The sequence below is a fragment of the Rhipicephalus microplus genome, chromosome 3 (genome assembly GCF_043290135.1).
Source record: "Rhipicephalus microplus isolate Deutch F79 chromosome 3, USDA_Rmic, whole genome shotgun sequence".
Lineage (NCBI taxonomy): Eukaryota > Metazoa > Arthropoda > Arachnida > Ixodida > Ixodidae > Rhipicephalus > Rhipicephalus microplus.
In genome coordinates this window covers 33,423,055-33,449,054 of record NC_134702.1, presented here as the reverse complement: position 1 = coordinate 33,449,054, position 26,000 = coordinate 33,423,055, and the positions used below count along the sequence as shown (strand labels likewise).

Genomic DNA, 26,000 nt, shown 5'->3' with positions numbered 1-26,000 from the left:
TTTCGGCCAGTTTTTGTCGCTGAAAAGTGTCGTGTTGTTACCGACGTCATCTTATATAGGCTTCCAAAGGAACGTCGTGTGGCGCCGCTGCTCTTATACCGTAACAGCATAACAACGAGGAGTCTCCTTTCGCCAAAACAATGCCTCCTCCACTTACGCATGGTCGGCGTGCATCTGTGGTGCGTCACTGACTGTTTAACTACTGCTGACTAGCAATGTTCCTATAGTCAAAGGAGCAGCTCATTGGTGCACGTTTCGTTGTCGCCGCCACTGCACAATCCGGCGGCAAACCACTTTCTCCGGTAGGCGTCTATCCCCAGTTACGTAAAGCCCGGCCGCAACAGTGTCGCACGCAAATTTCAGCTTGGATTATCTGTGCAAACTCCTTTATGCTACATGCGAAAGCAAACCACATACACAAGCATGGTGTTCTTTGGTCCCATCTTTCGAATGCACTATATACCTTAATGCTATAGTTCACATAATTGTTCAGATCTTACGTTCCGAAACCGCGATACCATTATGAGAGACGCCACCCTGGAGAGCTCCGGAAAATTCGCCCACCTGGGGTTCTTTAGCCTGCCCCTTAAGTCAAAGCGCACTGAACTCAACATTTTACCCTGATAGAAACGCGGCCGCTAGAGTCGGGATTCACCTTCGTATCAAGTCAAGTACCACAACCTCCTGACCACCGCGCGTGGTGCAATATCAGTGACCCATTAAAAACCCAACGCACAATCGTGATCATCGTCGTCACAAATGTGACTATTATCATCAACACCATGCTCTAACAGCAGTGTGTTGCGTAACTAAGTCTTTCAACATAGTCAGCAGCTGCAATTGCACAAATACATTTTACATCGCCGTTTTTTAAATAAAGCAATTTTATTGTAGTTTGTATGAAGGTTACATAGTGATAATGTGCAGAAAGAGGTCCCGAAGTCAAAGAATGCAACGGGACCTCTTTTTTCAAAATAAATAGGAAGATATTGGTTACAGTGTATAAAACATACGCTTTAGAAAATGTGAAAATGGAAAAGATGAAAGTTCAACAGAAATAAATGAACAGGAAAAAAGAGCACAAATTGGCAGCACCATTTCTTTAGGCACCATGCATGCGCCACAATCACGTGCTGCCTTCAACGCCTAAATGGCGACGGCAGCACATTTCACGGGATACGGGAGATGACGCCGCAATGCGGCGGCAAGCCAGAGAGAGAGATAGACTTTATTGTTTACACCTATAAAGGGAGTAGGAGGAAGGTGGCTGGTGTGGGCCACCCCTTACAGACATTAGGCGGGCTCCTCGTTACAAAAGTCCATTGGCAGTCAACGTGACTCGAGCTTGGTTAACTGTTCCGACCTGTCAAGCCTTCTGGCTTGACAGGTCGGAACAGCTGATCAGGGCTGCCCTACCAGTCCTCCCAGGTGGGGTTTGGTTTCGGTATGGGGCGTGGAGATGACTGGCATGCCCATATCATACGGAAGGTGTCGAAAGACTTCTCCGCACAGTGCGGGCATTTCCCTGTACTGTCAGAATCGAGATGCTTTGGCGCTTCGTTTGGGGCATTTTAGTTCCCGTTTTGCTTTCAAAGGCGGTACATTATCATCCAGCCTAGAGAGAAGGGTAGTGTTAGCACGTGCGTTTTATTTATTTTTTTTCACCAGACTGCGTGCACTCTCACGCAAACGTGACAACATGAAATTTTTGGCGAGAACGTCAGCGGAGGCGACGAGCCCGTTGACCGAAATTGCAAGTGTGTAGCACGGGCGGCTTCAGGCCCTAAACGATCAAAGCTTATCGCCCTCAGGCTAACGCAGTAGAAAACTCCGCAGCAGATGACCCAGCGATTTCACAGTCACGGCTGCTCAGGAGTGCTGTCGTGGAGTGATGCCTTATGCTATGCTGTTCATATCGGCCAATACTCGCGGCTGACTGATCGCGTTGATAACGCGGACGGACCCTCACTCTGACCACTGGTCAACGCGAAAAGCACGAAAGGCATTGGCATCGAAAAAAGCGTTGTTTCGCGATTGCACCCCTGCGGGAGCAGCTGAGAAAATCCCGAGAAATTGGTGCTTGTCACCGCTCGAGGCGCCTTTGTGATATATGTCTAGGTGACATGAGCCGCCACCCGATCTAAAGGGCACAACCGGAGACATCCATCCATCCATCTGCCCGGAGCCTATAGTGGCAACAACATTCTAATTATCATGATCATCATTAGCACCTGTTTGGTGTGTGTCACTGTTTCTGTTTTCTTAATTGCCACACTAATGTGGGAAAGATCACAAGCCTCACGGTGCAAGAATACTTTAGGTGAGCTAACGCGGGGCCTATCCGCTGCCCGATAATGTTCTGCTTCGCTAAGAATCTGGGAAATGGCGCCGCGAACTTTGCCCCGGTAAAGCCACAGGATCAAGGGTCTTTATGCCCCGATAAAGTGCCTGGATATTTTTAGGAAAGTACCACCATTCGTTTAACCGAGCCGCCGCGCCACGCATACTGCTCTCCCGCCTCTCGAGATGCGACGAGCATCCCGCGTGTTATCAGAGCGACATAGCATTTTTGATAGGAAAGTAGCACGAGCCGGGCTGTATTGCCGGCGCCCGCACGGTGGCTGTTCGGGAGAAGATATAGATTAGGTTTGGACACTTGGGAAAGGAGGGTTGGACACTTTGGAAAGGATATGGAGGAGAGTGTTGCTACTTTCTCTATATTAAGGGGTTTTACGCCCCGGCTTTTCCTCGCCCCTTCTCGGTGTAGGAAAGCCCCGTGACGTAGGAAAGTAGCGGTGCTCATTTATCGTCGCCCCAACACTCTCGCCGCACCGTGAACCTTTTCCCTTATCGCCCCGTTTTTCGCGGCGCTGCTCTATGCGTGTCGCGTGGTTGATGTCGCACGATTACGCGGTTTTCTCAGATTTGGAAACCATCACTTACGTGCCGGACGTGCTTTGCGGAATGCGCCAGAAGCCCGGCACGGTTCCCTGTCCGGCGAGTCATCTATCGGCACGCCGCAAAGAGAACATAATCGGTGCGTCCCCGTCAAGCGCTCGCTTCGCGGCGTTCGCTCACCTAAAGTGTTCTTTCACCGTGACTAGCACTGTATACCTTCATAATGAGCAACAGCGAACAGCGCCTTCCTTGGTCACAGCCCCGCGTGCTAGCGGCGTGGCTGCTGTTCGCCATCGCCATCGCGTGCGACGAGACGACCGTGGTGGCGCGCGCGTGTCTCTACGCGCTCCGGCAGTTCGCGCTGCGAGTGCAGCCTCTCTTCCTGAGCCTGCAGCTGCTGGTGCTGGCTCTGAGCCTGTTCCTGCCCAGCTGGTTCGTCGTCGTCCTCGGCACCGTCTTCATCGAGCGCTTCGTCGCCGTCGTGCAGCGCGAGATCGTGGCGTTCGACCAGAAGAGCGGTCTGCGCGTCCCCACCAGCATCTCGACGCAGAACTTCCTGGAGGACATCCGGTATGCCACGGAAACGTGCTTTCTTGCTTATGGCCAATCGAAGCTTGTTGTTAGTTAGATTTAAGCTCTTTACGAAGCTCACTTGAAGCGACGCGAACATGTACGGATAGAACAACAATTGTATAGAGCAGCGGCGCGCGTGGCTGCCGACACTGAAGTCGGCCGCAGCTTATATCTTATGTTAGTTACAAGCTTCTGTTCATGCTTGAATCGTAGCACAAGGAACCAGCATGCCGTATGACCATGTTTGGTGTCATATTGTTAGATATTTAGCGCAACCTTTACCTCGCAAACGCTCACTAAAACAGTCACACATCCACCCGAGTAACACACACGACACTCAGCACTCACTACCAACTGTTTACTGCTCCTAAATGAACTTTTTATATACGTACAGAATAATGCGCAAAGGCAACAATGAACAGAGCTGTGCATATGGAAAGCATACAACGCACGATTTATAGAACGCCACCACACAACATTAAACAGCAATAAATAGTCGGTATAGTTAGCGCTGAGGGACGTGTGTGTTACTCGGGTGGATGTGTTAGTGTTTGTGCGAGTGTTTGCGAGGTGAAGGTATGCGCTAAATATCTGACAATATGACGAATAACCAACTAACCAAACTCCAAGTTATATTGAGTTAGGTCAAGTGTCTTTACGGCGTTGTTTGAATACTGTTAATTGCATCTGCAGTGACCGGCGGGGCGCACTAGATAGGTGTTGATTTCGTCTGTACAATCGCATGTCGAGTGGTTTCACTACGGTTATACAAATAGATGAAGGAAATAATGGCGAAGACAGCGCTTTTCTTCGTCCGTGCGGTTAAATTTAGCCGCAACCACTCGGCATGCATGATTACCAGCTCGCCCAGATGCAAATGATTTTGATGGACACTCGGCGTCAAATGAAACTCGAACAGTGGAGCGCCTGTTCCAGGCATTGTGAACAGTACACTCTAAGTAGTTAGGTATTAACATTATTGAAGTTCTGAAGAAGTCATTCCCCGTTCTTATTGGGAGAGGAGCGAAAGCCGTTACTGGCTCGGAATGGGAAGGCGAGTGCTCACCGCCCCGTCGTGGGATTTCTGGGAATGCCTCGACCAAGGGCGTAGACAGAATTTTTTAAGGGGGGGGGGACACGTCGTTGGTTATATATATATTGTGTGTGTGTGTGTGTGTGTGTGACTCGCTTCGGGTATTTTGACTTGCCACGTGGATAACCCTCTTTAAAGATTAGGTCGTAGGTCACACGAATCTCGAAAGAGAGTATAATGACCCCCAAAGAAAGTTGGCGGGCCTTTTTGACGTATGGCAGCATATGGCAGCGCACACCAGGTTACGCAGAGGCACAACTCGGGAACATCCGTACATGTGTGCGTGTTTTTTTTTGTGTAGCCTGGTGCGCGCTGCTGTAATGTTTTACCAACTAGCCCGTCAATACGTTAAAACCTTTCAAAAGGAAGCTATATACGTGTTTAGCCAGAACTGTCAAAAACAAGTAAATGAATGGATGAAAAAACTTGTCATTTCTAAAGGGAAAAGATGAGAAAAGTGAGCCCCGTAACTGTCTGCATCATAGTGCGACACCTCAACAGTTGCTCACAAGGGACTGGGGTAAGGAGCGATTAAAAAGATAGAATTAAAGGGTATATATAGAGAGAGGAAGGAGAGAGCGAGGCGCAGGGACAGCGAGCGACGGAAGTAAAGAGGAGATAAAAAGACGGACACGGTCTCGGGAGTCTGAGGACTGGGCACCACTCGGCGAGAGCTCTTGTCGCCGTCAGGAGATGGCGTAGGGGGAGCCCAGTCGGCCAGAGCTGCGCTGTCGTCGGAGATCGCGGAGGCACAACCGGGTGGCACGAAATCTAGCGAGCAAGTCCCGGATGAAAGAACTTTATTAAGGTCCAATAGGTCGTGCTAGTGTCCTAGCCTGAAGCGGGCCGCTCCCACGTTGGGACCGAAAGACCTAGCCTTTCAGCCGCTTCGCGGGCCCGTTGGACTGCCAATAATTGTCCCCTAATGTAGTAGTGCGCAAAGTGGCGTCCCATCGTTCTTCAGTAATTTTTTTCTTAACTTGTAGTGCACGCAATTCAGTCATTACCACTGGCTGACATGCTCATTTGTTTGTCAGTGCAGTGCGATCGAAAGCATGAATGCGGCGCACGAGCGCAAAACCACCTGATCGTATCTATCTCTGCATCACGAGTTTGCAAGCTGCAGCGCAGTGCTTACGTTTCATTCGGCGCCGATAGTACTCGTGCTTTTGCAAATCGTGCTGCAGCACTCGTCGTCAAATGCGGTAGTTTGGATTTGGTTCTTATCTATCTGTTTTTATTTTCGGCGACAATATCGCATTATATCGGGATTTAGCACTGCTCCCCCGCTGAATTTGCGCGCCTTTCAACAGAGAAGACTGGAAGGCGCGTGCTATATAACCTTTCACAAACAGTCCGCTGAACATCGTCATAGGCTTTTTCTGGGCTACTCTGATTGCCGTGACCCTCTAGAAATGTTCTGCCGCGGTGGTGACGTCAGCTCTTACACTCCCCTGCGCAGCCCAGCCTGGCTGCGTTTTTTCTTCGCAGTGGAAAAGTCTACACCGTTGCGAAAGCTTGACCCTCGTGCTCCGCGGCTCGGGTTTCATTTAACGGCTGACTGTGCACTCGTTCCTTCAACACGGACGCTGTACATATGGTCCCTCTGGTGATATATAGGGCAGTAACTCATAAAGCACTGCCTTACGCTTCCACTGAGCAGTCCAACCTCACTGGCCTACTGCTCTACGTAACGTAACAGTGTCCTTGAGCGGTACCAGGCGACAAACGCTCTCAAAGCGACCTATGAGTCACTCCCCAAGTGACCTATGAGTCGTCGTGTCCTTCCATGTGTACATACGTAAATAGTCTCCATAAAATTAAGCGAAGATTATTTCGGGCTGGATTTCGCTGGCGGCAACGGCGTTGTTCGTGAAAAAAAAACAACGACACTACAGTGTGCAGAAATGCGGCCCCCGAAAGTGCGCCACTTGTCACACGCATGTTTTTGAGTACCGTGTTCCAATAATTGATGCTCTCTCCGAACGTGGGCTTTGTCGGCGGCCACTCGTTTCTGACATGACGGTCTGATATTTTATCGAAGTGATATGTCATTCCACGTGGTCATATTTCATTCTTGCTCGGATATGAACGCATGACCTTCGTTGTAGCCTGCAGCAGCAGAAGTATTGTGGTGCCGAACACGTGGGTAAAGGTCTGATTCCTGGGTACAGACAAAAAAGTAAAAAGAGGGAGCGTTGTGCAATTGCAAGGAAAGGAAGGGTGAAACAAAAAGAGAAATAAAATGAGAGAAATAAAGGAAAGCAAAAGAAAGGTGGTTCGTCAGACGTCAGGCACCCACACGCGAAGCTTTGCTTGCCTTTATTTTCGCGACAGGGCAGGGATTCCTTAATATTTAGGACACACAATATTTGTAAATACAATTCCCACTTATATGTATATAAGACCCGCAAGAACAGTGGCCTTCAGTTTTACGTTGGATTAGAGTGTATACATTGCTGCTCGTTTATTCCGACGGATTCAATTAGCCTATTCAGTGATCCCCTACAGAGATGGATATCTGAAAAGAACAAATATCGCTAGGCGCGGGACGGTGACAAAACGACACACCGTTGCTTCTGTCGCTGTGCCCACTTTATGACGTATACCAGTCCACTTATGATGTACGAAGCGGCCCATTTAGGTGCACCCCTGAAGCACGTGTTCTTTCAGCAAAGCGTAATTGAGCACTGAGCTGCAAGATTCGAAAAAAAAAAACACACAAAATCTTGCATATGGGACCGCGGAATTTGTTGGAAAGAAAAAATACGACAGAAAAGACGCTCAAGTTGCAACTGTGGTTATCAGATGTCGAACCAACTAGCCCAACAACTAAATATGTTTAAAATCCCGAGAATTGATCTTCTCGTCGTCATCTTCGCAAAACGTTCTATGCGCAGGCGTCAGCGCGGGCAGGATCGAGTAGCCACCGGCGGTGGCTCCAGGAAAGCTCGCAGAGTGTCCCTTATCACCGATACGGACATGGCTAGCGACGCGTCGCGCAGCAACTCGCTGGTGCACCAGTACAAGCTGCACCCCGAGTTGCTCAAAGAGCGAGCATTCGACGCACAGTTTAAGGCACGTCCGCCATCTCTTGCTAAGTGTCACATCGTTTACCTTCGTATTTGTCATGCGTGCTGCCTTGACTGATTTTCAATATCGATTACTAATTACAGAAATAGGGCTTTACCTTTTCGTGAACTTCAACTTTGGAATGGTTCAGTGTACACCATAAAGTTGTTATCTACGTCGTACTCATTTTAAAACAGACTAAATAGCTGCCGTGCTACGAGAATTGTTTACTGTCTGATAAACTTAAACGTTTTTTTGCTAATTTGTGTCCCTGCAGTGCAGCTGTCTTTGCCTTGTTTATTATTTTTTACGCGTTTTCTCAGTAAGGTCTGGCTTAATATAATATTATTAATTTTGTCATCATCACCATTATTATTATTATTATTATTATTATTATTATTATTGCTGTTGTTGTTGTCATCATTATCATCATCTTCATTATCATTGTCGTCGAGTTTTCACGTCCCAAAACCACGATATGATTCAAGACGCCGTTTTGAGGACTACAGAAATTTCATCCACCTGAGGTTGTGCTCATTAATATAATTACACGTGCTTAATTCGAGCATATCGACTCCATAAAAGTGTGGCTGCCGCGATCGATTTTTCATCCTGACTCAGCACTCGAGCACAGTAACGGCTAGTCCCTCACGGTCGGTGATTTAATTCTGCAATTGTCATAAACGCCACCCACTTACGACAGTGTGACTGCCATTTGTGAGATCGATTTCCGTTTCTGCAAAATGGCTTCCTCTATTTGCACCCCTAAACGAATCCACCGTATGCCATTAAACTGTCATATGTATTGCACCCTTGTATTTACCAACTAATTATTTGATGATTGACTAGGGTGTACGGAATTTTTCTTCGCTAAATAAATGGTATGTAATTTAGTCATATAATGCGTATTTACTTTTATCCTTCAATTTTTGTGTGCGTCCTTACCCCAGTTTTTTTTAATGCTTACTCCTTTCACCTTATGTTCTATGTTCCACTTTTTCTCTATATAACAATCATTCAATAGTTCTGGTGCAGTCCTCAACTTTGGAACCTTTGTCTACATATGCATGAGTTGTTGTGGTATGTAGAATGTATGAAGACAAAAAATCGCAGCATATCCACGAAGTTAACGATGACGAGTGGGCGAAGTTTCAGGGGGGGGGGAAATCATTAACCCCGTACATTGTCCACTAGATCATACAAAGACGTGACGTGTGTACAGTGTATACAAAGTTATTCATTATTCACAATGCGCATATATTGTTGAGATGTCCATATGGATATTGATATTGTCATGGGCTGAGGGTAGGCAGAGGGTAGAAATATATTTACAGAGTGTACACGGAGTACACAGTGTCCTTGAACCAAGATAGCGGAGTGGCAACAACAACACGAGCTTTTGTTTAATCGTCATCTTCGTCGCCTTTATGATGCATTCGTTGATGTTTATGATGACTTGTATCATATAGCCACTGCCGGTGAAAGCGCTGTCTCGGCGCTTAAGAAAGCGTGCGATCCTGGGCAGAGAAGTACGGCTTCAGACGGGAGACGTGTACAATATCAGTGGACGGCAGAGACGATAAGGATGGAGTGTCCAAGGGGGTGATTTCATAGGTGACCTCGGTCAGTTGGCGCAAGACTTTGTAAGGTCCAGTGTAGCGAGCGAGGAACTTCGAGGACTGGCCAACGTGACGGGAGTGAGTCCAGAGCAAGACCAACGATCCTGGGGAGTAAGAGACAGCTTTGTGACGACTGTCGTAGCGACCCTTTTGAGATAGTTGCGAGGCAGAAAGGCGATTCTGGGCAATCTGGCGGGACGCTCGAGCCAGGGTAGTTGCATCGTGAGTGTACTCGGTAGGAGTATCAGTATGTGACGGCAGAAGAGTGTCAAAGGCAAAGTGGGGTGACGGCCGTGCAAGAGATAGAAGGAAGAAAAGCCATCAATGTCGTGTCATGACGAGCTGTCCGCAAACGTCACGTAAGGCAAAGTGACATCTCAATCACGACAATCTGCGGCGACATACATGGATAGCATCGTCGTCAGAGTGTGGTTAAGGTGCCCGGTGAGTCCATTTGTTTTCGGGTGGTAGGCAGTGGTGAGTTTATGACGTGTGGAACACAAGCGAAGAATGTCATCCGCGACCTTTGAGAGAAATGAACGACCACGGTTGTTCAGCAGTTGACGCGGCGCTCCATGGTGGAGAATAACGTCATGAAGGAGAAAGTCCGCGACATCAGTAGCGCAGCTTGTTGGTAGCGCTCGCGTGGTGTCAAAGCGTGTCGCGTAGTCTGTTGCCACCACTACCCACTTATTCCCACTCAGAGACGTTGGAAATGGTCCAATGAGATCGAGGCTGATGCGGTATAGAACGGGTCTGTTGGAACGTCGATAGGCTGAAGTGGGCCAGGTGGTGGATGCTTACGGCGCTCGCAAGACTCACAAGATGCAACGTATCGGCGCACAGAGCGGTAAAGGCCGAGACCAAAGAATCGACGCCGTACGCAGTGATACGTGCGGGCTGCTCCGAGATGTCCAGCAGTTGACGCATCATGAAGTTGTTCGAGCACAGCGGAACGGAGCATTGCAGGAACTACAAGAAGTTCTGGGTCTTCGGTGCTTGTGTTGCACCGATAGAGAATTCCGTCGTGAAGCGTGAACAGGCGAAGGGAAGAATCCGAGGTGTCAGAAGCTAGACGGCGTATGATAGACCACAAATTGCCATCACCGAGTTGTTCCCTACGTATGCCCGTGAAATCGCAAATGGCGAAGACACAGGCATCAGAATCGTGCGCTGACAGGTCAGGGGGATCAACGGGATAGCGAGATAGACAGTCGGCATCCTGGGGCATTCGGCCAGACCTGTAGGTCACGTCAAAGCTATATTTCTGTAGCTTTAAAGCCCAACGACCCAGGCGTCCAGAAGGATCTTTGAGGGAGGACAACCAACACACGACGTGGTGATCCGTGATTACCGAAAAGTGGCGGCCGAACAAGTATGGTCAGAATTTTCCAACTGCCCATACAAGAGTGAGGCACTCGCGCTCAGTGATGGAAAACTTGCACTCGGATGGGGAGAGGTGCGACTTGCGTAGGCGATTACACGATTTTGACCCTGTTGCCGCTTGGCGAGGACAGCGCCAATACCGTGTCCGCTGGCGTCGGTGTGAACTTCAGTGGGCGCTGAAGGATCGAAATGACCTAACATGGGCGGGGAAGTGAGCAACGCAGTAAGTCGACGAAACGAATTGGCTTGCTGAGGACCCCAAGAAAACGGCGTGTCCTTCTTCAGTAGCTGTGTCAAAGGATGGACAATGTCGGCGAAGTTGTGGACAAAACGCCGGGAATAGGAACAGAGGCCGACAAAGCTCCATACATCTTTCGTGGAAAGTGGTGTGGGGAAATCTTTGACGACGCGAATTTTGTCGGGGTCGGGTTGCACGCTTTTAGCACTGACAAGATGGCCTAGCACAGTGATTGTTTGGCGGCCGAAACGGAATTTGAAGGAGTTGAGCTGTAGGCCTGCCCTTCTGAAAACTTCCAGAACAGCTGACAGACGGCTAAGGTGACTTTCGAATGACGGCGAGAATACAATGACGTCCTCGAGATAACAGAGGCACGTTGGCCATTTGCAACCCCGTAGCAGGGAGTCCATCATTCTCTCAACTGTAGCGGGAGCATTGGATAAGCCAAATGGCATTACCTTAAACTGGAAAAGTCCATCCGGTGAAACAATTGCAGTCTTTTCACGGTCTAATTCGTCGACGAAAATCTGCCAGTATCCTGAGCGCAGGCCGATAGACGAGACGTAGGCAGACCCATGCAGGTAGTCGAGGGCATCGTCAATCCGTGGCAGTGGGTAGACGTCCTTGCGTGTGACCTTGTTTAAGGGATGCTAGTCGACGCAGAAGCGCCAGCTACCGTCCTTCTTTTTTACTAGAACGACTGGTGAGGCTCATGGACTGCAAGACGGTTCAATGACGTCTTTTGTGAAAATTTTATCAACTTCACGTTGGACGACTTCTCGCTCTGCATGTGAAACGCGATAAGGACGTCATCGGGTTGAGCTGGCGTCTCCAGTGTTGATCCTGTGAGTAACAACTGACGTCTGACCTAAAGGGCTGTCGCCAAAGTCAATGATGTCCCTGAAGGATGCCAAGATATGCCGGAGGTCGGTTGCCTGTGCTGGAACGAGGTCTGGCGCGATGATCTTCTCAAAGTCGACATCTGTTGATCTCTGTTAAGGGGATGCAGTAGCGGACAAAGGAGCGTCTGGAATGTATGCAGAAACAGAATGTTCACTGATGGAAGAGATGTTGGCAAGAGTCATGCCATCTGGAACAACTTGAGTGCACCAGCTGAAGTTCAGTATCGGTAGCGACGCCAAATGATTCGTAATCGTCAACAGAGTATGAGGAAGGGCAACATTTCTGTCCAATAACACGTTCGAAATCAGTGACAGCACACAATCGCCGTCGGGTACCGGAGGAAAAGACCTCATGGTTACATAGGTAATGGCTTGGGGCGCTAGGCGAACGTACTCGACAGAACACAAACGTGGTTGAGGTGTAGTTGGAGTGTCATATCAATAAGGTAAGTCAGGCTGAAGCAGGCTTATTCCACAGTCATTTACGGCAGAGTACGCGGCAAGAAAGTCCATGCCCAGGATAAGTTCATGAGATCACTTCTCGAGCATGGCAAAAAGCACAGTTGTGGTGCGGTCAGCAACACTAACACGTGCGGCGCACATGCCAAGCACAGAAAAAGTTCCACCGTCGGCGACTTGGATGAGTGGCACTGTGGGTGGTGTTAAAACTTTTTTAAGGCAGCGGCGAAGCTCCGAGTTCATCACCGAAGTGTGGGACCCTGTGTCTACAAGGGCAACAACAAGTGAATCGTCTATTTTAACGTCTATGAGGTTGCGTTGTGTCGGCATAGTCAGAAGATTTGGCTAGCGAATCATCGATGCAGCATCAGCTCTGGGAGCTGCATCGTCTAGTTTTCCCGAGCCAGATGTGCAGTCGGCCAAGGAGGACGGCGAAATTGGGGTGAGCGCGACGATTGGCGACGAGACAGCGCTGAGCGGCACTGGTGGCCGGGAGGGGATGGTGACCGACAACGCACCGTTGACGAACCGTCACCACCGGCTGGCCGAGGCGACTCATGGAGAGTTCCGAACTGGCCATCATCTGCCTCTGCGCGACGGTTGTAGCCATAAGAAGGCTGACGCCAATACCCCCTGCTATTGCAACAGTGGGCCACGTGACCAACACGATGGCCGTTAAAACAAATGGGCCGGTCATCAGTAGTCCTCCACTTAGCAGGATTGCAAGAGCGCGCTGGGTGCCTCTGGCCTTGGGCGTAGGAAACTGGCGGACGACGGTCAGTCGGTCGGAAGGAGGCGGCGGTGCATACAGATTCCAGGTCAACGTTCGAAAGTTCTTGGCGAAAGATTGCATGCACTAAAGGCACCATTTGGAAGCTGGGCTCACAGGCACGAGAGAAAGTTGAAGCGGGAGACATAGCTTTAAATTCTCGACGGATGATCTTCGTGACGTGCTCTGCAGTCAGCAGTGCCTGTGATACAGGCATGTCTTCGCACGACCATGTTGCTGCAGTGTTGGAAAGTCGAGCGAACTGATGCGAAATACGTCGGCTCTCGGCGGCCTCAAAACGCTGGCATTCCCGGATAATGGCATCTACTGTGTCACAGTCCTTGCAAATTAGCAAACTGAATAAGTCATCGGCAATTCAATTCAATATGTGTGCTACCTTCTCGTACCCCTCGTGCCGTCGTCTGCTTTGCGTCAAAGGGTGAGCACGTCCTGTGTGTAAGACAGCTACCACTCCGATGACGTTTGAGCGCGAGGTGCGAGCTATTCTTTGCCGCTGTCATCCTGCCAGTCAACTTGCCGAACAATGCACGCATCCCAGCTGCCGATTTCCGCTTCGTGGTTCTCAGACCACATTTTGGCTCTCCCCTTCAGGTAGAATAGGATGTTCGCCAGCATGAGCGTTTCGTTCAGCGATAATTCCTGATTGTTCGCTCGTACGGCGGCAACCATTCTTCGATGTCAACATTGTCGGTCCCGCAAAACGTGCCAGGGTCTTTCAGCTGAGGCAGAACAATTGTCGTCGTTGCGGTGGCCACTACGGGAGCTAGAACCGGGCCCTCTTGCGCCATCGTGGAAGAAGCCAAGCGTCGGCCGCTGCGTAGCTCCATCTTGTTATCCCGCACGACCACCAAAATGTCACGGGGTGAGAATAGGCAGAGTAATCTAATCTATCTCCCTCATTACCGCAGATCTCCATCAACCTCTGCAAATCTTTTTTGTTGTCGGCCATTAGTACTATATCATATGCGCACATCAATGCTGGCAGTACCTGTTCAATGAGTTTTCCTTGTTTGACGAAAGAGAGGTTGAAGCCCACTCCACTTCCCTCTAATATGACCTTTAATCCTTGTAGGTACACCATGAATAACATGAGTGACAGACGACACTCCTGCCTAAGCCCCCGTTTTACCTCTACTGGCTTGGATACCTGGTTTTCTCACTTTATAACTGCCTTGTTACCTTTATAGATATTCTTTAAAAGATTAGTAACTCCATCTTCCACACCTAGTGTGTCCATGTATTCCTCACAAGTCCTCTTGAACCACGCTATCGTACGCTCTTTTGATATCCAAAAATGCGTGCCACAGGAGCCTGTGTTCCTTTTCTGCAATTTCGATGCACTGCGTCAGTGAGAACAGATTGTGTTCCAGCCTCCTGTGTTTCCGACACCCATTATGCAGTTCCTCCAGCACCCCCTCATCCTCTACCCATGCCTGCAGTCTTTCCTTTAGAATCTGCATCGCCAGACTGTAGACCGTTGATGCCACTGTTATAGGACGGTAGTTGTTTATGTCAGCTTTGTCTCCCTTTACTTTATAGGTAATGCTCATACTGCTAAGTTTCCATCTATCGGGGACTTCACCATCGATTATTCTTTTGCTCATTGCCTCTCTCAAAGCCTGTTTAGACTTCTGAGCTGAAGTCTTTAACAGTATAATTAGAATCCTCTTCTCAGCCCTTTCCCACTCTCTTTGTGAAAATGGAGCCATTGCGCAACTTGATTCATCCTTGTCTATTGTGTTGCATAAAGCACTTCTTTGTTGAACTTTTTTGTCACCCTTGTTCTTATATATTCAATAGTTTCGTCCTCTTCTTCCTAGCACCTTGAGCTGTAGTTATAAGCCTCTGCTCTAGGCTCGTTTCGTTTTTTACAGAGCTTGGATGGTTCCGAAATTTCGCAGCTGCCTTTGTATCTTTTTATGTACTTCTGCCAGCCACTGAGCTCCCTTTCTTCTAATCTTTTCATTTATCAGAAGGGATGCACACCTTCTACAGCTTAGAAAGATTTCCCATTTTCTTTCAACATTATCTGTTGGTTCGCCCCGCTGCTTAATATGTCTGTGTTCCCTAGAGGCTTCCTGACGTGTTGCTATGGCTCTCTTAACTTCCTCATCCCACCAACTCTTGGGTTTCTGTCTTCTTTTCCGGGGTGACTTGTTACGTGCATTAGCAAGCTCTAGCTTAAACAGTCTAATTAGATTCGTGTATGTCCACACTGTTTTATTATTCTCAGTTATTACTTTCTCAATTTATTTAGTAGCCACTTCTATTTGCCTTTCTGAATACAATTTTTCCTTCGGTTGCTCATCTTGTCTCCTTCCCACTTTCACTGCTCTTCCTAAACTTAGCTTGATACGTTTGTGATCACTACTCAGACTTCTGGTGCCACATTCATCTATGTGCATTCCCCTGAGCCTATCATACGTCCTATGTGACAACAGTGCGTAATCTAGCGTCAACTGAAGCCTTCCTGCCTGCCATGTTATTTGCCCTTCACACTTATCGATACTGTTGCAAATGATCAAATCATGCCTTTCACACATATCCATGATCATTTTACCTGTCGGGTCGGTATACCCATCTATATCTTTTACGTGGCCCGCAGGGGCGCCTGCGCAAGTAGGCGTTTGGTGTGTAGCGACACCACGGACCCGAGCTAACGGGGGAGTTTTGACTCCCTCCCACGCCTAGCCGTGCGTGGCTTTGCCGTGTCCGGGGAAAAGGGGATCCTGGGGGTTGAGCCGACGCTGGGTGATTGGACCTTTAAGGCCCCCCGGCTGAGGCAACACACCCCTTTGGCCCCGGCTTCACGTAGACGGCACCTCTGGGCTGACCCACCCAGGGGAAATCGGCAGTCGCCTTTTCCTATCTCTTTCTCCCTACATCTTCGTCTTTATCTCTTACTGTTTATCTGTCCTGTCTTCTACTCTCTTCCGTTTACTTCCAAACTTCCGGGCGTCTAGGGTTAACCCTGTGCAAATAGCCTACCTTGGTCTTGGCGCATTGGGTTATAGTGGCGTTGTACGGCTGGCGTCTGCAGGTTTCAGCATCCGCAAACTTGTAGCGTCCCCTCGTTGGGCTCCGTGGTGGGTGGCCGCCAACGCTGCTGAACAACACACAATTAGCATGCAGAAAGCATTCCCTTTACTCAGTGATCGTGCCTCCTCAAAGCGGGTACGCACCGAAGACATCAATTGTTTCATCCGGCCAAGACAAATGTTTCCTCATTTCCACGTTATACACTGCGAAAAAACTAACAAGCAAGCTAGAACTGTATCCCCCTTCGTAGTTTCTAGATGCTTAACCGAAACTCTCGGTGCCGGGTACAAGGTTACCAAAATGGCCAGTGGAGATCTACTCCTTGAAATACGTGACAAAGACCAATTCGATAAACTGATCACCATCACAACGTTTGGAGACACACCCATCAGTATTACGCCACACAGGTCCATGAACTCATCTCGCGGGGTCGTATCGGACGCAGATTTGCTTGACCTGACCGAAGCTGAACTTCTGGAAGGATGGAAGAGCCAGAACGTGACAAACGTACAGCGTATTAAGATAAGAAGAGATCAAAAAGAAATACCAACCAAACACTTAGTACTGACCTTTGCTTCGAGCGATTTGCCGGAAACCATTCAGACTGGGTATACAAAGACATCTGTGAGGCCATATATTCCCAACCCCCGCCGTTGCTTCCAGTGTCAGAGATATATGGCGACAGCTTTGCGGCCACGGCTCGCAAAGCTGTCGTGGCCGGAAAACTTGTGCTCTGTGTGGAGTCGTGGGCCATGCGTCCGACAACTGCGAAGCGCCTGCACAATGTGTGAATTGTGGCGGTAGTCATGCCGCGTACTCACGTTCCTGTTCTTTCTGGAAAAAAGAAAAAGAGATCATCACTTTAAAAATAAAAGAAAACATTACATTTAAAGAAGCAAGAAAAAGAGTCTCGCCATTTTATGGCCCCACATATGCTGATGCGGCGCGCCAGGGGGCAGTGTCGCACCAGCCCTCGCCACTCCTTCGGCCTGCGCAGAGCGAGCCATTGGCTGTGGCACCTGCCCCCAAGGCGGCAGTAGTTGAGTCTACTCCGCCTACTATCGAACAGAGACCAGGGACTCCAGGGTCCTCGGGTCACAAGGCCTCACCTCGCCAGGCGAGGCCCAAGCTTCGAAAACCAGCTCGCATGAGCGCGCAGCCAGTGCCTCCGAGGAGGCAATGGATACGGCGGCACCCCTGGTGCCAAAAGAGCGGCGAGGCTCTCTGGAGCGCGCCAAGAAAACTAAAAAGCTCATAACAGGGCCTGATAATAGCCCAGCTACTTGAGCTCGACCTTTCAGCTTAAACAAGTCACTCCCTTAATGTACACACAGCACTACTTTACTTCCAATATGGAAACACAAATTATACATTGGAACGTCAGAGGCCTGCTTAAAAACCTCGACGACGTCCAAGAGCTTTTATACAAACACTCACCTCAAGTGCTGTGTGTACAGGAAACACATCTGAAATCCTCCAATACAAATTTTTTACGTGCTTACGTCATATACCGAAAGGACCGAGATGATGCTGTGGCGTCATCCGGTGGCGTAGCCATTATTATTAACCAAGGAGTAGCGTGTACACATTTACCACTCCAGACATCCCTTGAGGCGGTGGCTGTCCGAGCGGTACTTTTAAACAAACTCGTCACCATCTGCTCTTTGTATGTGCCTCCCCACCACCGTCTTGAAAGACGTGCATTTCAGTCTTTAATAGATGAACTGCCTGAACCCTATTTGCTTCTTGGGGACCTAAATGCACATAGTGGACTGTGGGGCGATTCTCGCTCTGATGCACGAGGTCGTCTCATTGAACAATTTCTCTTCTCTTTCGGTGCCTGTTTGTTGAATAGAAAAGAGCCAACATACTATAACGTTGCCAACAAAACTTACTCGTCTATCGACCTCAGCATCGTATCACCTTCACTCCTACCCCTACTCAAATGGAAAACCATAAATAATCTATATGGTAGTGACCATTTTCCTGTAGTGCTGAGTTCACAAACAACATATGAAGGTCCTCTACACGTTCCCAAATGGCTGATAAACAAAGCAGACTGGGAACAGTTCCATAACACTACACGTTTGAGTTGGACAGACATATGTAGGTTAAACATAGATGAAGCTGTGCAGTATTTCACAGCTTTTCTAACTGACGCAGCAGCAAGGTGCATACCGCAAACATCTGGAATGCCCGGCAAACGACACGTCCCATGGTGGAACACGGAGTGTCGTAATGCGCGAAAGGAACAGAACAGGGCATGGAGATTGCTGCGGAACTCGCCAACAGCGGAAAACCTTGAGAGCTTTAAGAAAATGAAATCTCGAGGCAGGAGAACGCGTCGGCAGGCCAGAAGAGAAAGTTGGCACAAGTTTTTATCAGGAATAAATTCGTATACACAAGAGGCCAAAGTCTAGAACATGGTTCGTAGGGTAGCAGGAAGAAAAGTACACTCACTCCCACTCGTAAACACTCACCTGTCCCACCTGTCCACCTTGATACCTTGGAAGATCAGGCGAACTTCCTCGGTGCACGTGCACACTTTGAACGGGTATCCAGCTCGTCCCACTATACTGACACTTTCCAAAAATACAGAACAAGAATAGAAAAGCAGAAACTCGAACACAAATCCACCGGATACGAGGCATATAACCAAGCTTTCAGTCTAGCTGAGCTCCGAATATCTCTAAACTAATGCAGTACTTCTGCCCCAGGTTCTGACCGTGTGATGTATGAAATGTTAAAAAACCTACCAAACGAAACCCGAAAAACCTTACTTTGTTTGTACAATGCTATTTGGTGTTCTGGCACTATTCCTACCTCCTGGAAAGAGGCTATTGTTATTCCCATTTTGAAAGAGGGCAAGGACCCTTCTTTACCCTCGAGTTATAGGCCTATAGCACTTACAAGCTGCTTGTGCAAAGTCTTCGAAAAAATGATAAACTGCCGAATTGTACATTTTCTTGAAACAAATAATTTGCTCGACCCATTTCAGTGCGGGTTTCGAGAAAGTAGATCCACCACAGACCACCTTGTTCGCATCGAGGCACAGATCAGAGACGCCTTTGTCCATAAACAATATTTTCTCTCTGTGTTCCACGATATCGAAAGGGCTTATGATACAACATGGCGTTTCGGAATTCTAAGAAACCTGTCCCACCTTGGTGTGCGCGGAAGAATGTTTCATATAATCGAAAGTTACCTGTCAAACCGGACATTCCGTGTCCATCTGGGCAGTGTGCTCTCCTAAACATTTGTCCAGGAAACAGACGTGCCACAAGGTGGTGTGCTTAGTTGCACACTTTGTATTATTAAAATGAATTCTTTGCACTTGTCCATTCCCCACAATATGTTCTATTGTACATATGTCGACGACGTTCAGCTTGGCTTCAAGTCATGCAACTTGGCCATGTGTGAGCGGCAGGTACAGCTGGGTTTAAATAAGGCCTCCAAATGGGCAGATGAAAACGGATTTCGACTTAACCCACAAAAAAGCACGCGTGTCTTGTTCTCTCGAAAGAGAGGCATGCACTCGGAACCTGACATTCGACTCAACGGGCAAAGTCTGTCCGTCAAAGCCGAGCATAAATTCTTAGGCTTAATCTTTGACAACAAGTTGACCTTCGTACCCCACATAAAGTATTTAAAAACAAAATGTTTAAAAGCCTTGAATGTTATAAAAGTGTTGTCACGTACTACGTGGGGTAGTGACAGGAAATGCCTCATGAACCTGTATAGAAGCCTTATTCGCACCCGCTTAGATTATGGGGCCATTGTTTATCAGTCTGCGACTCAAAGTGCCCGTGCACTATTCGGGCATCCGCCTTTCTACGGGTGCTTTTCGCACCAGCCCCGTAGAAAGCCTTTACGTTGAGTCAAATGAGTGGTCGCTTCATCTGCAAAGAACCTACATGTCCTTTGTATATTTCCTTAAGGTGAAAGCAGACAAGAGGCACCCCTCATACTCTACTATTAATGACTTGTCGAGCTCCATTCTTTTTCAAAACAGGCCTTCAATGAGGCAGCCCTTCTCAGTTCGCCTGAAGGGTCTAGCTGAGGACACTGGAGTGTCACTCGAACACAGTTTGATGGCTCCTGTAGCATACCCGCCACCGTGGCAGTGGCAGACTATAGATTGTGATGTCTTTCCTATAAGTTACTAAACATGCGCCTATTGCCCATATTCGAACATACTTCTTGGAACTTCAACACAAATACACACGTGCCGAGTTTTTTACAGATGCCTCTAAGTCTAACTCCTCTGTGTCCTACGCTGCTGTTGGCCCTTCCTTTTCGGATGCTGGCCCTCTACATCCAGGCACAAGTATCTTCACAGCGGAAGCTTACGCGATACTTGTGGCAGCTAAACGCATCAAACAATCACAAATACAAAAAGCAGTAATTTATACAGACTCCCTCAGTGTGGTAACGGCTCTGCACAGTCTTAAAAAACAAAGAAACCCTGTCCTCGTTTCACTTTACTCCATTTTATGCACATTCTACACACTCAACCAACATGTTGTAGTGTGCTGGGTGCCAGGGCACCGTGAGATTCAAGGCAACGTGAGGGCGGATCAGCTCGCTGCGTCCGTCCACAAAAGCACTGCCCCTACACCCATATCAATCCCGGCCCTTGATCTTAAGCCGTCTCTCAAACGAAACCTCAGGGTATACTGGCAGAGCAAGTGGGTACACACACACAAAACAAACTACACGTTATTAGGTCACACCTTGGTCATTGGCTGCCCGTATCGAAATCGCGTCATACAGAGGTAATACTAACGAGACTCAGGATAGGACACACATACACGAAACACACACACCTTTTGTCTGGTGGCGATCCACCATTGTGTGACAGATGTGGTGAAGCATTGACAGTACTTCGCATGTTAATCCAGTGCAAACACTTCGAAACTCTAAGAAAACGACATTTTCCATTACCCTACCGACAGCATATACCTTTACACCCTGCAATGTTCGTCGGTAGGGAACCGCTTTTTAGTCATAAATCATTGTTAGCGTTTTTAAAAGAAATTCATAATTTTAATATCATATACTTGGGCATTCCGTAGCACGACCTCTCTAGAGAGGTTTTTGCTGCGGAGGTTACACAAGAAAGCACTTGCCTCACGGCCCTTGGACGCAAGGGTATGAACGAGTGAGGCACTTGTGCTAATGCCATACATATCCACCATCATCTTATTATCACCAACGTTTGCCATCATTCACACCATACACATCTTTCACGGCATGGTCATCATTTTATTACTCGTATGTTCTTACCCGCCTTATCGCGAGGAATTTTATGGCCCTTATACAGCCGCTTATCACAATCATAGTCCATATTTTTAGTAAGATGAAATGGCGCTCTTTGGCCAACAAATGGCCCTTGCGCCAAAAAACACCATATATCATCATTATATCGTTTATATGTGCATTCATATCTCCTAGTATAATTATCTCGCACTCTTTTCCAAACTCCTCAATGTCCTTTGATATACACTCTACAATTGTCTGGTTTTCCTCTCTGGCCTTTGCTCCCGTCCACAAGTACACCAAACCGAGGAGTGTCATTTGCTCTGCCACTTTCCCTTTTAGCCATAAATGTTTCCTTGCACTCCTGCTTGGCCCTTTGCCAGTCGGTACTTTTATGAATGAATGCCCCAATACCACCCCTTTTCTGCTGCCTTCTGTTCTATTACAATATTCCCACGCGTAGTCCGGATTGTTAGGAGCTTGTTCCATGTCTGTTCCATGTAGATGTGTTTCTACAAAACCGTATACAATCGGTCTCTCCTCCCTTAGCTGTTCTTCTATCTTTTTCCACTTCAGCCTGTTCCTGCCACCCTGCGTGCTAATATACCCTATGTCTGAATTGGCTCGGCCCTCGTGGCTACGTCTATTTCTGCCGTGGACTCTACCTATCTTAGATACTGGTGCCACTTTGGAATCGTATCTGTCCATACCACCTGTCAAAGAGTCTCCCTGGTTGTTTTCCTCGTTACTAGCTATCCTGCACTCCAAAGGGTCCGAGTCCCCCCCCCCCCCCCCCAAAAGCTACTGCGCGTCCTGCAAGTCGCCAACTTACCTCATGACCTAGCCGCCCATCGAAGTGAATTCTGTCTCGTTAAAAACGACCCCACCTATGTACCTCTCTGTTTATTTCCACCACCTCAAAGCCTTTTTCTCGACTCATCCGCCATATCTCTTGGTTTGCGTTGACAACCGCTCTTTGCAGGTTGCCGTCACGCACCGGTACCTCCGGTATCGTGCATATACCTGTACCTGAGGAGAAGTGGCCCGCATTTCATCGACCCCTTTCGCCAGTGTGGTCACTAGTCCTGCCATATCTTCAGTTAAGACATCGTTTAAACCGCCTGAATTTATCACAAGGTTTCGTCTATCAGCTGTAGTTTTGTGTTTTGCGCTCGCTTGCCTCTTGACTGCTTTCAGGTTGCGTCCTGGGAACGTCCCTACTGCAGTCCTCTTGTCACCTTTTGCCCTCTCTTTGATTGCTTCTGCGCATCGATTTAAATTTGAGTCCCCGGGGATTATCACATGCTGTTACTTTTCAGCTGGAGTGTCCTGCACCCGGGGTTACTTGCACCTGTGACGCCAGCTGCTTTGTCCCCTCCCAGCGCCACCACTACTTTGCTGAAGCTGGGCCTTGCGATAATTGAACCACCTGAACCTGTTTTTTCCGAACTTGCTTGCTCTTTCTTCTCCGCCGTTCTGGTTGCCCGTTGCCTAATGTTTTCTATGTCGGTCATTCCTTTGTTCACCTTCGCTAGTGCTTCCTCGGCAGACTTCAGCCTTTACCCCATTGCCCTCGTTTTCTCTTGCTCAGTCGCCGACGCAGTCTCCAGCTCGGGGATTCTAATGAGCAGTTCACTCTGGGCAACCATCTTTTTCTCCATTTTCCCTCGACCTCACGTTGCCTACACTTCGCGTCAGCCTCCTCTCCATTCGGTTATGCACTTTGGTTCATTTTCGAACCCACCCCGCATCCTGAACATTTTACAGCTGTTTTCACCATGTATTTCTTAAACCAATTGCCCTTATGACTTGTCTCACTCGATAATTACAAAACACGATCCCTACCCTACGAAAAAGAGAAAGTCTAAGTTATACTAGAAAAATTTGCGTGCTCGATGTACGTGCACATCCCCCACGGGGTGGCAAGAAAAAACACAAAGAAACGAACACGCACAAACTAGTAAATACCTGGTGCCTGACCCGGAAAGAGCCGTACAATGTAATAAGCGCTCCAAACGTTTTAACTGCTGCCTTATTAATTATAAAGACAAGCTCAAAGCATGCAAAACCACTTATCTGCGCAGTCGATTGGGGGTGCTCAAAAACACTTCCATCCACCCTGCCAGCCCGAACTGAACTGAGAAAGCTGATGGAAGTGCCTTCTATAGGCACGGCAAGTCATTGGCGTATCACCGATAACGCGGTGCGATTCTCTTGGCAGGGCGCACAGAACTTAAGAACCCCCACCGTCCTTTACTACCGACACCCCTAATCCTCAACCCCTTGGGCGATGAGAGACCTAGTTATCCAGCGCCGCCCTACCGACGCAGCATGCACTGATGGACAGGGGCCAGGAGCTGCTGGATGCATACGGGTCCCGTCACTAGGGAACCGCCCCGTCTGGTGCCTGCGCGCACTACCAACAATGTTGGGCCCAATAAATGTTGATTCATCATCATCGAGCAGCGCAGCGTCATTTTCAGCCGAGCAACAGCGCAGCGCTCAGCTCAATTGAAGGGTGAAAGTCAAGTCTAGGAGCGTTTGTGAATACGAGGGTGAGGAGCTTCGCCCCTAAAATTGAAAAATCCGCAGTAATGCGTCTATACAAACACTGCGTATAAGAGGCATAAACCATCATGGCGAAGCATGCTTCTATTTTCGATCTAACCAACGTCAGTACTTGAACACGAGTAAAGAGGTTATGTAGGATTAACAACAACAACAACCACCTCACGAGTAATTTACAGGGAGTCACGTCAGAACATTCAAGGAACACCGGATGGCATAAATTTTTGACGCCAATTCACCAAACTGCATGCTCCGTAATCAAACAAGCGGTATTGGCGTGAAAAACGCCACAAATTAATGTATCCCACGTGCCTTGCTAGCCCACGTCACACATCGAAGTGTTCTCTCTTTTAGGGACGAAGCACTCTAAGGCTGAGGCTTGTCCGGAGTCCGTCGTCACGGCTACAATATATGGGACGACGCTCGGGTAACCTATGTGAGACACGCGTAAAAACAAACACACAAACACTGCATATGAACAGAGTGAATGACGACGAGTGGCTAAAGCACTGATCACCGGGTAAACGTGAATCTCCGTATGCTGCCCACTCTGCATAATATAATGAGAGAGTGTTTATAACCTTCGGGACACTGTAAGCAAACCACCAGCAATCGTACAATTTTAAACTGTGTCCGAAACTGCGTTCGAAGAATTCAGGCTTGAACCAGACGTCAGTGCCATTCACGTCGGGCAGAGTAGGCTCCTTGCATTTAAACTCAGCTTCTCAAGCTGCAAGGTCCAGGTTCGCTTGGCTTCGTTGTCGTCTCTTCGCCGCTTCGTGAGCTTTCAAGTGCGGATTCGCTTGCGGAGGACACCTTTGCGCCGCTTCGGCTTTGTGAGCCCTCAGTGCTTGCTGTCAAGCCTCCTTCCTGCTCATTGATGGCGAATGACGCGTGCGTATTCATAGCCGGAGTGAGAGAGGAGGAGCGTGGGCACCGCAAGTGCTTGTAGCAGTCGCCTTTGAAAGTCGATCCCAGCAGCGCTCCTGACGGGCGCAACTGTAACTACATGGCTACGCCGAGTGTACGCCGCAAGCTCAGCCCGAAGGTGTTTCGCCCCTCAAAAAGTTTCAACATTCAATTAATATCAATCATAATTCTGATGGAACAATATAAAACTTCTAAAAGCACAAACCCTCTATAGGCCCTACTAGTCGGCGACTTCAACGTAGACATTATGGAACTTAACACCGAGCTTGGCCAGCCTGTCATGATTTATGGAGGTATACAGAGCCCCGTTTTCTTCCTATAAAACGGGGCTAGATTCCTCGACAACTTTTTGGGATCGAAGATCTTCTTTGTCTAATAACCTTGTCTCGTGTCAGGCGTAACCGGCTGTATCTTCCGAACAGTACAATAGATGGCATTATCTCATAGAAGTACATACGAACTGCAGTTGAGGGAGGATATTCTAGATGGTGCTGTACCGCTACTCTTCGATTGGCTGCTGCGCGGGCTGTGGTTGGGTGCGCGAGGAACGAGTGCCTCTGTGCATAGACGAGGGAAAAGCTGAAGAGAGTCCCTATGCTATCCCAATGCATTGCGAGAAGCGTGGCAGAAATGACGTCAAATTTATAGGGCGAACGAATCGGTATGGGGCAAACAAAGCAGCAGACGCTCCACGGTGAGCTCTCAGCGCTGGTTTGCTTCTGCGCTGACTTATAGCCCCAGCGTAAACTTTATGCGTATTGTATGGTTTGCATGCAGCATAATGTTACCAGCACACCTTTCCGAAACTGTTCGTGCGTGGCAGGCCAAAGCGTGGCTTGCTTAAATACTTCGTGAAGTGTTTTTGTGCAGCAGCACAGAAAGCACCGGTACGTGTCGTAATCAAAATCATTTAGCCCCTGGATCATTGTATTCGAACTCACCCGGCAGTGACTTACGCGTTCTACTCGCCATAAGGCCTTTCTCTCTCTCTCTCTCTCTTAGCCAGATTTCCCGATCTTCGGGCCAATTAGCAGTTTTTTGCTGGTATATAGTGCCAGTGTGGCAATGCACGATTTTGAGAGCTTGCTTCGCAGCTATTCCGTGCAAAGCCAGCCTAGTACTTGACGTTCTTCAAGACGGTAAGAAGATATCACTGTATTGTATACGCGATCGT

At 48.5% G+C, this 26,000-nt stretch overlaps 1 protein-coding gene across 1 annotated transcript in view; it reads left to right on the top strand.

Moving 5' to 3' along the window:
- Positions 1–2,772: 2,772 nt before the first annotated feature.
- The window catches only part of LOC142803673 (uncharacterized), a 64,350-nt gene continuing 41,122 nt past the window's right edge, over positions 2,773–26,000 (top strand). The window contains exon 1 of the mRNA XM_075889213.1: positions 2,773–3,468. Coding sequence (XP_075745328.1) covers positions 2,878–3,468 — 591 coding nt within the window. The 5' untranslated portion in view covers positions 2,773–2,877. The remainder of the gene's footprint in view (positions 3,469–26,000) is intronic.